General features: G+C 36.6%; 1 protein-coding gene across 1 annotated transcript; it reads right to left on the reverse strand.

Annotated features, from left to right (window-relative positions):
* Nucleotides 1-2,870: 2,870 nt before the first annotated feature.
* Nucleotides 2,871-12,940, reverse strand: aldh8a1 (aldehyde dehydrogenase 8 family, member A1). The gene is made up of 7 exons (XM_028439702.1): nucleotides 12,705-12,940; nucleotides 9,517-9,664; nucleotides 7,793-7,948; nucleotides 7,549-7,698; nucleotides 5,664-5,920; nucleotides 3,700-3,861; nucleotides 2,871-3,614 (listed from the first exon to the last, which is right to left on the reverse strand). Exons 1-7 carry the CDS (start codon nucleotides 12,840-12,842, stop codon nucleotides 3,162-3,164), a joined length of 1,464 nt encoding a protein of 487 aa, XP_028295503.1. The 5' UTR covers nucleotides 12,843-12,940; the 3' UTR covers nucleotides 2,871-3,161.
* Nucleotides 12,941-17,037: the final 4,097 nt, after the last annotated feature.

The following is a 17,037-nucleotide window of genomic DNA, read 5'->3' on the forward strand; positions in this document are numbered from 1 at the left end:
GGAGTCGCTGCTTTCGCTACTTCTCAGAACAGCATGAAAAGCACAGTTAGATGGATTGGAGTGCGTACTAACCCAGACCTTCCCCTAAACAAGCCTCACTACAGAACTCACACACACGTGCTGTCCCTTAGAGGAGAAAAAGTAGCTGCCTGTTAATAAATGTGCCTGTGTGGCATTTTGCATGAGCAAATTTAACCCTTAATTGTCTTTCTGGTAAGACATCATTCAGTTAAAAATACCAAGATTTATATCGTAAATATTGAGATATGAGTTTATGTTCATATCGTCCAGCCCTAAATACAATATATTTTTAGAAAGGAATTTAAAATTGCTGTTGTAAAGGTACCCATGATTTTATTCAACTTTAACTCTGGATATGCTAACATACTTATCCTGGGTATGACCTTTTCAACTAAATATGAATATAAGGAAGAAAAACAAACCATAACAATCTGGTGTGAAATAGAGCGTGATGATTTTTTTTTTTTTTAAAAGATCTGAACTTCACCCCTCTCACGATAACTTATATCCTTGACGATAGATATCTTGTGTCACTTTTATTTTTAAATATCTTTTCCCACGATATATTGTCCCACCTTCAGTGAAATCTTAAAATGCCAAAAAATATTTTTTGTCTTGCACTTTTCAGTGTCCAACCCTCGACCTAAACGTCCTCATTCTGTTTCGCTCGTCAAGTGTCAGGCTTACGAGTTTCTTCTGAGACAAGTATTTTGGCTCGAGTCAGACATCCATCACTTCTCAACCATGTCGTTCAACAACATCATGTGACAGTCTGGCCTTCATTACATAAAAAGGACAGAAATGTAAAGCATCTTTCTTGGCATACCTCCAACGTACGCTGCAAAGTTTGTCAGGTATGGACTTGGTCTACGTCTATGTGTTCCCTCCGCATCAATGAAGAACAGTGACAAACTCATAAAAAACGCAACATATAACTCAAATTCTGACCTCTTTATTTATATGAGCACTGACAGCTTGTCTGCTTTATCAGTCGAATAATCTGTCATTCTTTCAGAGATGCTATCGAATGCACAGCATTACAAAAACAGACGTGACATAACCCAGAATTTGGAGATAAACACCAAAACACAGCCTGGGTGGCAATTACAGGGTTTGTTTAAGACTTTGCAGCAACTCTTGCTTTACAAAACAAGCAAGTTCATAAAACAACAATACAATGTTTTTCAATATGATGATTGTATTCTAGACAGGTCAACATTGGGTGATAAATCACAATATTTCACAGTGCGATTATCATATCGATCCAAAAAATGTCCAAAAAGATTTTTTTTGGAATGTTATTTTTTAACAACAAAAAACATTTTTTTGTGCTAACATGTCAGTGAACTACATGAGACCTTGTTAAACTACCTCACCCCTAAAACCATTTTAGCTTGGAGGATGATTGCACTTAATTTTCATAAAACATACTGAATTTAAGAATCTGTTATAAAAGCAAAAGTTAAACTTTTTTGAAAAATGTAATTTGACTGTTTAATAAACATACCACTTGTTTATATATATATATATATATATATAAATAATGGTACTTGAATTACAGTTAGTTACCATTTACTTGTTCTCGCAAGTTTCAAAAATTGAAATAAATTGTATTTCATATAGGGCTGTGAAATTAATCACATTTTAATCGTGATCACAATTTTGGCTGCCGCGATTAAATTAACCTGATCCATAAAATACAGGCTCTGCACTCTGTAATAGTGAATTTGTTCAGTTTGCCTTTATTGCTACATTTTAAATTCCTGGGTTAATTTTTTTTTTTTTTTTTTTTTTTTTTAATAATTTGATTTTAAAGCTTATTTTGCACTGCAAACTGTACACACGTTGTTTAAAAGTAGTGCAATGAAAACACAGATTCTTCTTTAATATGATCAATAATTGTGATTATAAACGTGATTACAATATTGATCAAAATAATCATGATTATCTTTTTGGCCATAATCGTGCAGCTCTATTATCATACCATTTTGTACATGTGAAGGTGAAATTTGTAATTATTGATATCGCAATGTATATCTTATTGTTTAGTATTGGCATATAATGTATCGTGACATGCAAATTGTGAATTGTATCATCAGATTCCTGGCACTGCACTCTCCTACTAACATGCAAGCACATTGAGGGTATTTCAACGGCTTAGAACGATGGACAGAATGACAAAATATTCAGCAAACTGAAATAATTTAGTCTTATTCATTTATTCTGATGACTTAAAAATCTCAGAAAAAAATATAAATGAACTGCCAGTAGAGTAAAATACCAAGATCCAAAGACAGACACACATCTCTAGCTAGGTTTTACGCAAAATAAAAGCGGTATTTCTAAATGTTGACAAAGTATAATTGCGCTTTGAACGTGTTTCCATTGAAGGTTGTTTTGGGGCCTCGTAACTCCAGTGAAATCTCATCCTGCGAGACTTTGCTGCAGGAAGACGGACGCTCCAAACCTCCTTATGACACCCGGTATTCCTTTGTTGTTTCACGTCTAATGTGGCAGTAAATATCTTTAGGCAGTGGCTATCCGTACGGTTGCCGAATCAATATATTGACATTCTATCCGTACGTAGCACCTCTTATTGGCCAGTTTAGGTCACGTGACTAAGACTAAACCTAACTGTAAACCTAACCCTAAAAATTGTTGCGATATAGGGTTATAACCTAACCCTAACCCTAAACCTGACCTTAAGACGCTACGTACGTGTACTTCGGTAAACGTAACTATAGCACGTAGGGTTGTCCGTACGGCAACCATATGAATAGACATTTTCTAATTTTAAAGTATAAAGCTAAGAAATGTCTGGGTCTCCTTTTCCATTTACACGTATCGCGCCATGTTTTCTCAGAAAGAAGAGGTCATGTGACCAGGTACGTCACATTCTGTGATGTGTATTAGTGGAAAAAGTGTTTCCATAGCACTTTTGCGACACATTTCAATATCGAAACGTATGAAATTCCTCCTCGTGGAATTGTAAAACTTTTTACCAATATTTGAGTGTTTTTTCGAAATTCAGGTGTTTCCATTACTAGTTTTTATTGCGTTATTTAGATTTTGCACATTTCCAAGGGTAATGGAAACGCAGCTAGTGTTGTGTGTCTGTCTTTTATTCGTATAACACCTTTTCAGTGTTTAATGGTGACACTCTTGACCTCGGTGAAGAAGTAATAGGAGTCTTTGGCCCCCTCCCGCCCTATCCCAGAGCTCTTCATCCCTCCAAATGGCAGGTTCAGGTCCCTCACCAACCAACAGTTGGTCCAAACAATACCTGCCTGCAACTGTCTGGCCACACGATGCACCTTCCCAACATCCCTGGACCAAACAGCGGCTGCGAGGCCAAAACGCACGCCGTTTCCTTTGGTAAGCGCTTCCTCCTCTGTGTCAAAGGGGCTGACGCAGACGACAGGGCCAAAGATCTCCTCCTGCATGACGCGGGAGGAGTCACACACGCCTGTGATGACCGTAGCTGGCATGAAGTAGCCACACTTGTTCTTCTCAGGGAGGTCCAGCTTATCGAGCCCCTCACCACAGTGGACGACACCACCTTCAGATTTGGCGAGAGCTACAAAGCCACGGACCTTGATAGTGAAACAGAAACTTGTGAGAAATGACATCAACAGCAAATCAGCTCTTTTAGCTCATTTTGATATTTTTTGGACCAACCTTGTCCAGGTGTTCTTTACTGATGAGCGCTCCCATGCTGTTGCTAGAATCACAAGGATCTCCAGCTTTCCATTTTTTGGCTGCAGCCACAAATTTATCCAAGAATTCTGGGTAAATTTTCCTCTCTACATAAATCCTGCTGGTGCACAGGCAGATTTCACCCTAAGAGGGAGAAATGGACAGGCAATGGAAAATAAGAGCAATGGGAGGGCAGTCAGAGAATTTTTTTAAAACAAATGTAAGCTATGAGTTCCCTCTAGTGGTCATACTATAAGATTACATCATGGTGGTAAATAAAGGTAAATATATGGTGTAACAGAAAATTCTTTTAATTTACACTGGGATAAAAAATTATTTATTAAATATTATTATTATTATTATTATTATTATTAATAATAATAATAATAATAATAAATTGATAGTAAGTCATGATTTACACTTCAATAGCGACACCAAATATTTTAGATTAATTTAATTATTGATCATCCCCATTTAAATTGTTTAAAAGCCTTGGTTTTCTAGCTTCTTAAAGTATTTTAAAATTGTAAGTTAAAAAGTAAAAATAAAAATAATTAGTGACTAACAGCAAATAGTTGTGTTTTAGCTTTGTTTTAATGATTTTCGAACCAAAAAATGTATTCATTTGGTTAATCTAGTGATTTTCAACTTTAGGGTAGTAACCTCATGTGAGGTAGCTTCAAAATAAAATGGGGTGTCCTGAAAAGTCTAGTAATAATAAAAAAAATTGTATTGAAAGGTTTTTTTTTTTAAATTATTTTTAATTTTGAAATTGAAACACCACAAACAACCTTAAACAACAGTATTCTATACTTTCACTTTTCCAAATATGAATCTAGTTCAAACAAAATGTATCTATCGATATAAAAATATCTAAGCAGGCCAGGGTTGGGGTCAATTATAATTGTAATTGAGTGATTGATCATTAATTACAATTAAGGCGTAGTTCTAATTGTCATTTTAAAAATATGTTGCTGTCGTAATCATATTTGAGTTTAGATAATTGACTTTGTAATTGTAATCGCCATGAAAATTATATAAAACATTGTCAGATAAAATTGAACACAAACCTGGGGAACAGTTCTATGTACAGTTCTACACATACAGTATGTAGTTAACAATTATTAAAATATGTTTCATATCATTTTCCCACATTTTACCATTTAAAAAAAAAAAAAAAAATGAAATCTAGGGCTATACTGGCACAAAAAAAGGCTCAGACTCCCACACCAAAAATATTAAAACCAATATTTTCATTGATTAGGAAATAAATTAAATAATAGATATTTGTTTTTAGTGTATTTTACAGCTGATTTAGGACCGGTTATCATAAGAGATGCTAACAGAAAGCTAACACAAGAGGAAGATTAACTTTTATTAGGTTGTTTATTTCAGCCTCAGTAATTGTGATTAATTGTAATTGAATTTTAGTAAATCCATCCATTTTCAGACCCGGGGCCGCGGGGGTCTGCTGGTGCTTATCTTCAGCTCACACTGAGCACAAGGCGGGGGTTTAGGAAACGAGAAAGTCAATTGTAATGGACTTTCTGTGGATTCAAAAAATTGTACCATTAATTCAATTGTATTTGGAATAAATGCTAGTCACTGTAATCATAATTGAGTTGTAATTGAACGCGAATAATTGAAAACGGAATTGTAAGTGAAAAATGTAATTGACCCCAGCCCTGACGCAGGCATATCTCGTCATTTTGTCCACTAATCTTGGATAAAACTAGCTTTACAGAAAAAAAGTATGTGGGAACGTCAGTTTGTGTAAACACAAACCCACCTCATGCTAACGCTAAAATAAAGTCTTTGCTGAAACATCGCTTAAGATATTCAAATATTATAACATTCTTAACGTGCCTTTTTTTGGTGTTCCACTTCTAGAATCACATTTCAAATGAACAATACTAGACAATTGAAAGAGGAGTAAACGTGTGAACCTGGTTGGAGAAGCTGGAGCGAACAGTGGTGGGGATGCACTGGTCCAGGTCAGCGTCAGCAAACACGATGGCGGGGTTTTTACCCCCCAGCTCTAAAGAAAGCTTCTTACAGTACGGAGCAGCTCGTTCCGTGATACGCTGAGCGGTCGCTGTGGAGCCCGTGAACGAAACCAGTGGAACATCTGGATGTCCCACAAGAGCATCACCTGCCTTTGGACCAGTGCCAAAGACGATGTTGACCACACCCGGAGGAACTCCTACGTCACAGCAGGGCCCACAAAAATGTGAGGGTCACATTATCAACATTCATGTTAGCATTTAGAACACTAGTGTTAAACTCGAGGCCCGGGGGCCAAATTCGGCCCTGTAGAGCAGTGTTTCTCAAACTTTATTGCCCCATGTACCCCTTAGTCTTTATTTCTTATCGCAAGTACCCCTTAACTCATATTATACATAATTTATTTGTTTGCAGGCTCGTCTAAACTCATTCCTGTGTCTCGTCCAAAATTAACCTGGAATTTAAGGCTTTTTATTCAATAATTTCTGATGTTTTGCTTGTTTTAAAATTTGAGCTTCACCTTTTGGTGTATTTTAGAGTGTTGTGCCACAAATTATTATTATTGATGGATGAGAAAAAAGTCTGTGTGCATGTAAAAAAAAAAAAAAAAACAATGTATAATGTTAAAAAATAAACTGACGAATGTTTCTGTGTACCTCCTGAGAGGTGTTCAAGTGCCCCTAGGGGTACACGTACCCCAGTTTAGGAACCACTGCTTTAGAGTATCCAATTTGGCTCGCAGCAGAAAGCAAGAAAAGTCAGAGAAACCATGAATCACTGTGTAAAATTACCAAGTAGCTCAGTTGTAGATATCTTCACAATAATACACAAATTAAATGTATTATTTGTATTATTAAAAATGTTTGCTACTATGGGATATAAACATATAAGCATATCTCATTATAGCAAACATTTTTAATCTCAAATTATTAAAGGAACTCTCAATTTTTCCCAAATCCTTCAAATTTCTTCAATATTTTCAACCAAATTTCCCCAAATTACATAAAAATTGGCCACAAAATCAAAAAAATTGAAAGTGAAGATCCTGCAGGGACTGAAATATGTCACTCATTGCTTTCATTTTATCAGTGCCTTACATAATTTATCATTTATTATAAATATTGATTAATATACAAATTTTCCCACCTAAATTTGCGGCCCAATTAAGATAAACTGCTGCATATTTGTCCCCTGAAGAGAAGAATGACCATTCTGAGCGCTAATACAGGAAACAAAGGGTTTTGTCTATGTCGTCCTTTTGAACGGTTTACCTGGTGTTTTTTAGTCGTTAGACATTTTGTGTTTTTGTAATAATTTTGTCTATTTTCTTGTCACTAAGGCACATCTTTTGTTGTCTTTTTGTGTTTTTCTTTGTGTTATTGTATTCATTTTGTGTATTTCTTGTTGGCATTTTGTGTGTCTTTGAAATCCTTTTGTAAATGTCATTTGTGTAGTCATTTTGTGTGTTTCTTGTGTAGTCATTTTGTGTGTTTAAGTGGATGTTGTGTTTATCTTTCTTTGTGTTTTATGAATTTTTTTTTGTATCGTTTTTTTAAACTTTTTGTGTTTTTCTTGTTACTTTGTGTGCTTTTGCTGACATTTTGTGCCTTTTACTTTTGTTTTGTGTATCACGTTGGGCTTCATATAACTTCCAACTTCATTAATTGCAATTTCGTGGCCCCCGGACCGCCTGTTGCTTATGTCTTCCCTACAGAGACAGACATTCACAAACATCTGATGCATTTCATGTAAATTATTTAGGAAAAAAAAAAAAAAAACAATAAGAGTTTGTGCTTCCCCATTGCATTGTGGGAACTGTAGTCCTACCAGCCTGATTCATCAGCTTGCACATCATCCAAGCAGTGACAGAGGTCATCTCACTGGGTTTCGCCACCACGGTGTTGCCTGCAGCTAAGGCAGGTGCAATCTTCCAGGTAAGCAGATATAAGGGAAGATTCCAAGGACTGATCAACCCAGCTGTGCTCACACACAAGGAAGAAAAATAAGAAACCACAGGAGAACAGATGGTGTATAAAGTGGAGCGTGTGATGCAAACACTCTGAGCTCTCACCCACTCCCACAGGGCAGCGAACGGTGAAGTTGAGGCAACCCACGTGGTCCATCTGGCTGCATTCAGTGGTGTGGTGGCGCGAGGCCGAGGCAAAGAAACGGAAGTTGAACGCAGAGCGAGGAATGTCCACGGCCTGTGCAAAGGCTATGGTTTTACCTGGAAAAAAGATTATTCCGATATTAAACCATGCAATTTGGGAAATTACTTTAAACTAAGCTTTTTTGATATTACAATAAAAACATTTTTCATCTTGTCCATTCTGAGAGTTGTAGATTTGGCTGTGACACGCCATAAAAATAAAAGCTTCATCTCTGTCCAATTCTTGATTTGATTTTCTTTATTTATTTCGATCATGTAAATGAGAACTTAAAAAAATTAAACAAAAACAACAGTATCTTGCATATTCAAATTCTAACACATCTCAGTTTACATGAACGAAAAGCAGTAGGAAGAAGTATAAACTTATCTAGTCCTTTAATTCTTCATCTAAATATTTATTTATATATATATATATATATATAGGAATGATTACCAACTACTATGGTAGTGTAAATGTGAATCTATATAAGTACAAAACATGTTATCACAAATATCTGGATATGGACATGTAGAAATGCAAAGGTGGAAGTAACGGAATACAAGTACTCACGTTGCTGTAATTGAGTTGCTTTTATGGGTATTTTTATGAGTATATTTCTGAATCAGTCATTTTAATAGTTACTTAAATACATTTCAAAAGGAGTACAGTCATTTGTTACATTTCTACATCCAACCGTTAGAGTAAATTATTATGTTTTTGTTTTAAAAAATGATCAACGGACATTGTGAATCTACAAAAAATGAAACGAACAATCAAATGCATCATATCATAGCCGACCAATCAGATTAAAACATAATGCACTGCACCAAAAGAGCATTGAATGCTGGTTATGTTCTCAGTTTTAGAGTTAATAAATTTAGAGCCAGATAATCTTTTTTTTATTTATTTATTTAGAATTGAATTCATTGGTGTTATCTTATTTACAATTTGACAACCCTTTTATTTTATACAGATGCCTTTGTGGAAAATAAATTAAGTTCCAGTTGTGCAAGATTTGGTCTTTTCCTTTTTAAGTTTATACATGAGATGTTTACTGTATCCAAGGGAACCGTGGCAAGATTTATTACCAAAAATAAACATGGGGTGAAAGTAACTACAGTAACTTTTACTTTGAGTACTATTTAATTGAGCTACTTTTTACTTGTACTTGAGTATTTTATGTATGACTTACTTGTACTTGAGTACAATTTCAATCAAGTAACAGTACTTTTGCATGAGTAGGATAAATCAGTAGTCTTTACACATCTGTATAAATGTATGTCGATAGAATACATTAAATACAACAATAGGTTCTGCTGTTCAGATCATTGGTTTTATGTTTAATGCTACTCTTTCTATTAAACAATGTTTCCCATGAACACACATTAGGAATAGCAGCAACTTCTGCTGAATATTTGCCACTTAGTTTCTATTAATTTTTACAATTTTCTACTGAACAGATTGGACCCCTTTGACACCCCTGCTTCAGAGCGACCTTAAAAATACATGTTCTGCCTTGTGCCCAATTAAATCACAAGATTTTTAACTAAGTAAAAGCCTATGACCTACTTTTAGTTTGCAACCCCTGATTTGGGAAATCATAGTGATAATAGGAATAAGAATAAAACCAAGGAGTGTAGGAAACCTTGGTCTTTGGACTCGGCTCGGACAAATTCCTCCAGATTGGCTTCGATCAGATCGGCCAGCTTGTTCAGAACCTGGGATCGTTGCTCTTGGCTGAAACCTGACCACTCAGGAAACGCTGCTTTAGCTGCTTTCACTGCTGCATCCACCTACAGGAACACATTAGCATTTAGCACTTAGATTATTACCTAGGCCTTCAAACTCTTTTATTCTATATTCTGCAATTATTATTGAAAAAAATGAGATATTTCAACCCAATTCAGTTCAACTTTATTTATATAGTGGCTAATATAAACAATATTCACACATAAACAACAATCTAAAGTTATATTACCATAGAAAAAAACAACAAATCTTAATATTCATTATGGTTGATAATATTACCATTATGCACTTTTTCAAACAAGTAGTTTTTAAAGTTTAGCATTAAAGGTGAAGACTATGGCCTTCCGTACTGTTCTGGGGTAACACAATTTAATAAGTAGGACCAATTAGTTTAAACTGGCAAATACTGGGCATGACAAATTGTGAATGTGGTAAAATTGGCAAAAATAAGAAAAGTGGTGGGAAAAGTGGTGGACAGGGTTTAAAAGTTGCCAAAAATGTCTTGAAAGTGGAACAAGTGTGCAGAAAAGGATGGAGAAGTGGCAGAAATGAGAGTAATGTAGCAAAAATGCATTAAATGGAGCCAAACTATGGCAAAAAAGTGATGAAAATAGGTCAAAATATGGCAAGTTTGGTGTAATCGCAGAAGGAGGGTAAAAAATAAGCAAAAATGGGCTCAAATTGTTCAAAAAATATTTGGTAAAACCAGCAGACTGGGAGCTAAGTGTTCAACCTGGACAATAGGACACTAACAGGTGTTTAAGGTGAACTGGAGCTGGATCAATAAGAGCTTTGTATGCTAAAAGGAGCTGCTTGTACCTATTAGCACTCTCGCCAAAGCATTCTGGATCAACTTTTAATGAATTACTGGAAAACACTGACAGTAGAGCTACAATCTCACCAGTGGGGGATGCGACACCCGTGCTTTCATAAAAACACAAACTCATCAAAAATGTGGAACAAAAAGAGGCAAAATGTAGGTGTTATTTATTGGGCAAAAAGGTAGCTTATTTGAATGAAAAGTGACAAAAAATAATTTAAGAATCAACAAAAATTGGATAAAAAGTATCAAAAAAAAACTTTTAAAAATGGACAAAAATGAGGAAGAAAGGACATTTCTTGGCATAAGGAAGTGAAAACCTGAAAAAAACAAGGTTTTAAGGTTTCCTGGGTAAATATTAATTAAAGAGCCACATGTTGAGTATCATTGACTTAATAACGGCTTTACCATGGTTTTAGTAAATTAATTTAATAAATTAAATTGGGGGTTGACGGTTGCCATATCCTTAAAAAACCCTCACTTTTTAAATCGGTGCTCCACCCCTGGTTACAGTTATCTAGTCTAAATGTAACTAATGCATGGATCAGTCAGGATTATTACAATGGTGGAAAAAGGCAGTCCATGAAATGTGCTTAGTGTGAGAGTTAAATAATTAATTGGTATAAAAAAATAAAAAAACTTCTAGGTTTTTCACAATTTTCGAAATATGACCCTTGCACTGAAGAGAGATGGATGCTGTCGGATAAGTAGGTATTTGTTGGCATTTAATCATATTGGTTCCATATGTACTTCAATAGATAGAATCTCAAAGCAACATCAAATATTTGCAATGAATATAGCTCTGGATTATCCCTATTTCAATGGTTTAAAAGCCTTGGTTTTCAAGGTTTTTATTACAAAATTTTAAGTTAAAAAATAAATAAATAGTGATTCTAGTAAAGTGCAGTGTTTTAATATTTGTTTTGTTTTTTTAACCAAAAACTGTATTTATTTGATTAATCCAGTGTTTTTTAACAACGATTGATTAAAATGATATTTTAAAGTTTTTAAAAAATACATATATACTGTATATATTATTCATTTTCAAATTAAAACACCAGACACAATCTCAATCAACTGCATTCTATACTTTTACTTTCTCAAATAACAGTTAGGGCTACTGTCCTACACAGGTTCAGAAGCTTCTATGTTACACAGAAACTGGAGATATCACTGTATGTGTGAGCACCACATCGAGAACTCTTTGAGGTCTTCAGGCAGAAGCATCTACTTCCTATTTCAATGGTCGCAGTGAAGTACGGCAGCCAGAAAAACTCTTCTTCTGCTGCCAACAATGGTGAGAAAAATAAATAAAGACCCTTTAAACACCAAAAACCCTGCATCTCCTGCCAAGAGGTGACTGGCTCACAAGGATCTGAGACCTCCTTTATTCTGTCCATCATCAGAAGGTCATACGGGCCGGATCAGACTGGAGGAATTCAGGAGTTCCAGTGAAATCCCTAGATGATGAGGAAGTCTGTCTGAAGGCTACAAATTCCTGAACAGTGTGTGAATACACATTAGCTTCAAATGGTAACCTGTGTCAGGTAGTAAATCTGACTGTGTTTAATGATTACTTGACTGTTGACTCTGCAAAGAGCAAAGGTGCTTCTTTCTGTCTTCTGCTTTCGTCTGCAACACAGGTATTCTTGCACAAAGTGTAAACTTTAGTCAATCAATCTATTAATTAAATCTCATTTGAAATTCATTGTATCATATTTTTTTTCAACAATTTCCACCTGAGAAGTGCAATTTTTTAAAAACAGCATGCATGCACCAGATATTTTTTATATACATAGTTATCTTAATTTGTAGGGCTGATGCATCTGCTTTAAATTTGTGATATTACATTTCATGCAGTCATTTTTACCCCTAAAGAAATATAGAGAGATACATTTTCCTGAGCCTTAGTTGAAATAAGAATGATTTGTTTGCAGCAAGCCCCTTTGTCTTTGTTGGACTCATGTGAAAAAAGCAATAAATCAATAAGCACTGCTCGAAAAACAAATATGAAAAAAACATTTTAGTGCAAAAAAATATATAAACAAAAAGTTTGATATTTTTTTCCTGAAGCTCTAAAAAAAAAGCTGAAACAAAACAGCTCTGAAGCAGTCAAAATGAGAAAGAGATCAGACCTCAATCAACTTATATTGAAGTTAACTTAAGCAATCTTCACACATGATTTGCTTTAACATGTTCATGTGATAGCTTGGTTTCTATCTGCAGACAGACCATGTTAATAACTTGTGCTGTGATAGACAAACCTCCTGTTTGCTGCTGTCCGGGACCCTGCAGTAAACCTTCCCAGTGGACGGATCGTATGAGTCGACGTGGCTCAGACAAGGGACGAACTTCCCTCCAATGAAGTTCTCCAGAACCATCAACGAGCCTTGGTCTGACATTTCTGCAGTTACTGTGTTAAACTTCACTCAAACAGAAGAAAGAGCAACAAATACTGCAGGCAAGGTTTCAAACTACAGCCAGAACACAAGGTGAGATGTTGAACTTTCTCCGCCTACAGGACGTCCCCGATTCATTACTAGGGTGGGACGATACACTGGGTTCATTTTATGATGTGTTACACAACATTGGGTTCACAGGATCAATTTGATACTTTCTCTTAATTTTTTTTTTGTATATTGTATATGCTATTGAAGGTCAACATTACACGTAGTGCAATCTTTTAGAGACAGCTCTGCATGTTTTATATAAACAAATACATTTATTTTATTGCTTAATTGTGACCATCACCAGCCCTCCTGAAGGAAGGGTAAACAAAACTTTATTAGAGGGACAAATATCAAAAAGAGAGGGCAGTGTTATATTTTGATGAGAGGGAAAGGAATAGGGTAGAGGGAGTTAGGGTGAGACATTAGAAGGAGTGACAGAACCAAGCCATTTAGCTTATACTGAAAGTATAATGTGACGCTACTATTGTGCATATTGTGTTGTGGGGAGGTGCGTTTAAATTTTGAAAGATTGACAGGGCGACTTAAGTTCTGCCCCTATACCACTACATACATGGCAGCCTAAGAGACGGCCCCCGCGAGCAGCAAAGACCCCTGGAGCCGGGCCCTCCAGCCCTGAGCCCCAGACCCCGCCACCCTGGATCCAATCCCCCGGCAGGCCCTCCCCGCAACCAACCCAGCAGTGCACTACTAGCCTCCCAGAAGAAGAGGCTGCTAAACAGAACCAGTGACATCATCAACTTTTCCCTGAAAGAACCAGTAGGCATTCTGGTGTGATGTCACTGTTCCAAACTTTCGTAATGATTCGATGCTAAGCTTAGCAGCCACTTATAGTCATTCTGTTTGACGTTTATTCACTGAAACAGACTTTCTACCATCAGAAGGAGTCTCTTGCAACAGAGATGAATAATGCTGCAGGAACATCAAAGCTTCAATATTGTAACTATGGAATTTCCTAAATATCTGCAAAAAAGAAAAAAAAAGCGGCAGCAACTAAAGACACACAAAAAAACTAAAAACAAGGCAAAAAGAAAAGCAAAAAGAACACCTGATAAGCGGGTAAAGACTAACTCCAGGGTTCCAACAAAGGCAAAGAAAAAAACTAAAAGCCATATACGGACCAATTCTGGAGTTCAAACAGGAGATAAAAGAATACCTGATAAGCAGGTACAGACCAACTCGATAAGTACAGACTCACTCAAAATGAGTCACAATGTAGCACCTGCTGGACCATCTCATGCTGCCACTGGAAAGCAACCACATCAAATATATGAGATGATTAATTATAGACCAACTGCAGCAAAAAGATTATCTTATAAGTGGGTAGAGACTGACTCCGTATTCCCAACAAAGGCACACAAAAAAACTAAAAACAAGGCAAAAAGAAAAGCAAAAAGAATACCTGATAAGCGGGTAAAGACTAACTCCAGGGTTCCAACAAAGGCAAAGAAAAAAACTAAAAGCCATATACGGACCAATTCTGGAGTTCAAACAGGAGATAAAAGAATACTTGATAAGCAGGTACAGACCAACTCGATAAGTACAGACTCTCTCAAACAGAGTCACGGTTTGGCAGCTGATGGGCCACCTGAGTTAATTGTTCATAGACTAACACCGGCAGAGAGAATACCTGATAAGCTGGTAGAAACCATTAGCAAACTTCCAACAGCAGCAGAATTAATAAAACGGTTGCGTAATTACGAAGTTCAAACACCAGCTGTTAGAAAACTACTTAGATTCAATACCATGGAATTGGCTTCAAAATATTTCCCCAAACCAGACTGAGCTGGGTCGGGTTGCACTTGAAGCTGCTTTTCATGTTTATAGTTGTATGCAGAATGAGTGGCTAGTAAAGTGTCTCACTAGCTCTCAACAAATGCAGATGTTTTTTCTCTTGCTTCCTCCTGCCCATATCTGCCCTGCTTGCTGCTCCTTTGTCTTGTACCGTCTTCTGTTAGAAACTAATAGGAGCCTCTCTCTACATCTCTATCCAAAACCGAAATTATAGAAATGATCAGCTGGTCTCTCAATACAATCAACCACATTTTTTCAAGAAAAAGAATGGGCAGAGGAGAGCTCGCCTGTCCTGATGGAACGTTTGCAGCTGGATACACGATGGACTCATGGGAGAGGTAGAGGATCGTGTGCCTGTCTATACTTTCCGTTGAGGAAGTGGAAGACGTCTACATAATTGCAATTATAACAGGTATTCTGATGGTGGGAGGTGGCTGTTTTCTGATTTATCGCAAAGTTTGGATAATGTTGGCAGCTGTTTTGGGAAGGCTGCCTATCATGACTGGTGGATTGTGCAGGGCTCTTAACACTCAGACTCATGCGATAAACAAACTCAAAAGTAAGCAGGATGCAACTTTTGAACATTTAGATAGATCGAATCTAACTTGGAGAAGCTGACAGCCCGGCTTGGAAGTTAATGGCCACCATATTGGATATATTGCTCCAAGATCCGGACTCAAGGCTGACAGAATTTGTGCTTAGCCTGTCCGAAAACAATCATTATCTTAGTGGCTCCTCCAGACGGCAAGCCGTCTCAAGGCTGGTTCATCTCTCTATTCTCCAGGATGATTGTGCCGAATGACTCTCCCCCACCTCGTCTTCCCATCACCACTACCACCTGGGAACTTTGTTTCTGAATCAGATCTATCCAAGGTCATTTCACACCATCAAACGACAGACTGAGAACTGTGCAGAGATGAAGCGTACGGATCACGACTCAACGCCTTCTTTGGCACCCCTGTCCCCCCTCACTCCCACGCAGTGGCAGACAGCCCCCCCAGCGGCTGGATGCAATCTTTCCCTCCACAAGTCCTTCCGACCCCACCCATATGTGCTATGTCTTCGAATTTTGTTGTAAATGTGTTTTTTGGCACTAAGGAGTTATTTTCCCAATCCCACAAAATGACCCCTTACTAAAGGAACATAGTTTGGGACCTGCCTTTTTCTCTTGAGTTTTTGCCAAGAGCTTTTCTTAGAATGTAGTCAAGACAGATGAAAAATTAAAATAAACACAAAATGGAGCAAAATAAATGCTTTGGTCTTTTCCTGCATTAATGCTCAGATTGGTCACATTTTTGTTCCCCAACATTTCACTTTTACAATGCTCCTCTTGGCTTACTAGAACGTAAAAGTGGGCTTAACCAAAGAGTTGCCTACTCTAATCCACTTTATGACCTTGAGCAAGTCCCTCAAACCCAACTGCTTCTAGAACCCTCTTAAAAAGAGATTCTTAATCTCAACTAGACTTTCTTTGTTAAATAAAGATTAAAAAGAAGTAAAAAAAAAAAAAAGGCTCCTTGAATGCTCTCCACAATTTTAATAGTTTGAATAAAAAAGTGTTTAACATCATCAAACAGGCTCGTTTTAGGTCGAAAGAAGAATCGAAAATTATGCCAAATAAAACACTGACAAGATTCCCTCGATGGAAAGGTTTCCCTCCCAGAGAAAGCATTTCCAGCTAGTTTGTGTCAAACCTAAAGATAAACAGTCTCCTTCTCAATTTCATTTAATTATGATTACAAAAACCTTTTAGAATCCAGTTCGACGAGGTCGGAGACTTCAGAGGTTTTAAATCAAAACCACAACTTACTAACTTGTTTGTTTGCAGATTAATTACCACCTCTTAATATTCCCCGACCTGCACAGTGTGTGTGTGTGTGTGTGTGTGTGTGTGTGTGTGTGTTTGATATTCAACAGTTTAGGCCTTGAGGTCGCATTTAAATCTACTCAATACCATTAACAGGAGCAGCTTGCAGAACAAGTATATCAGAAGTAATCATATCCAATGAAACATAAAACTCGTGTAATTTATCATTTATTGCAAGCAAGAGATGTTTTTGTTCCCTTTATTTCAGCAGATTGAGAACTTTCCCTGCAGCTTAAAAAGAAAAGTGTGGCCACAAACAAGCTAAATATGAGCTGAGTTGTGGGGCAGATTCTTGCATTATTTTTGTTATATTTAGTTTTGAAAAACTAACTTTAGTAACACTTAAAATAAATAAATTATCAAAGTGACCACTAGATGTCACTATATCATACGCATTGATCACATGTAAAATCAGGGGGCAAACCACTTGAAACTTTTTTGTCCTTCAAGTTTCTGTCATTCAGACAA

Source organism: Gouania willdenowi, chromosome 24 (genome assembly GCF_900634775.1).
Source record: "Gouania willdenowi chromosome 24, fGouWil2.1, whole genome shotgun sequence".
Taxonomy (NCBI): Eukaryota; Metazoa; Chordata; class Actinopteri; order Blenniiformes; family Gobiesocidae; genus Gouania; species Gouania willdenowi.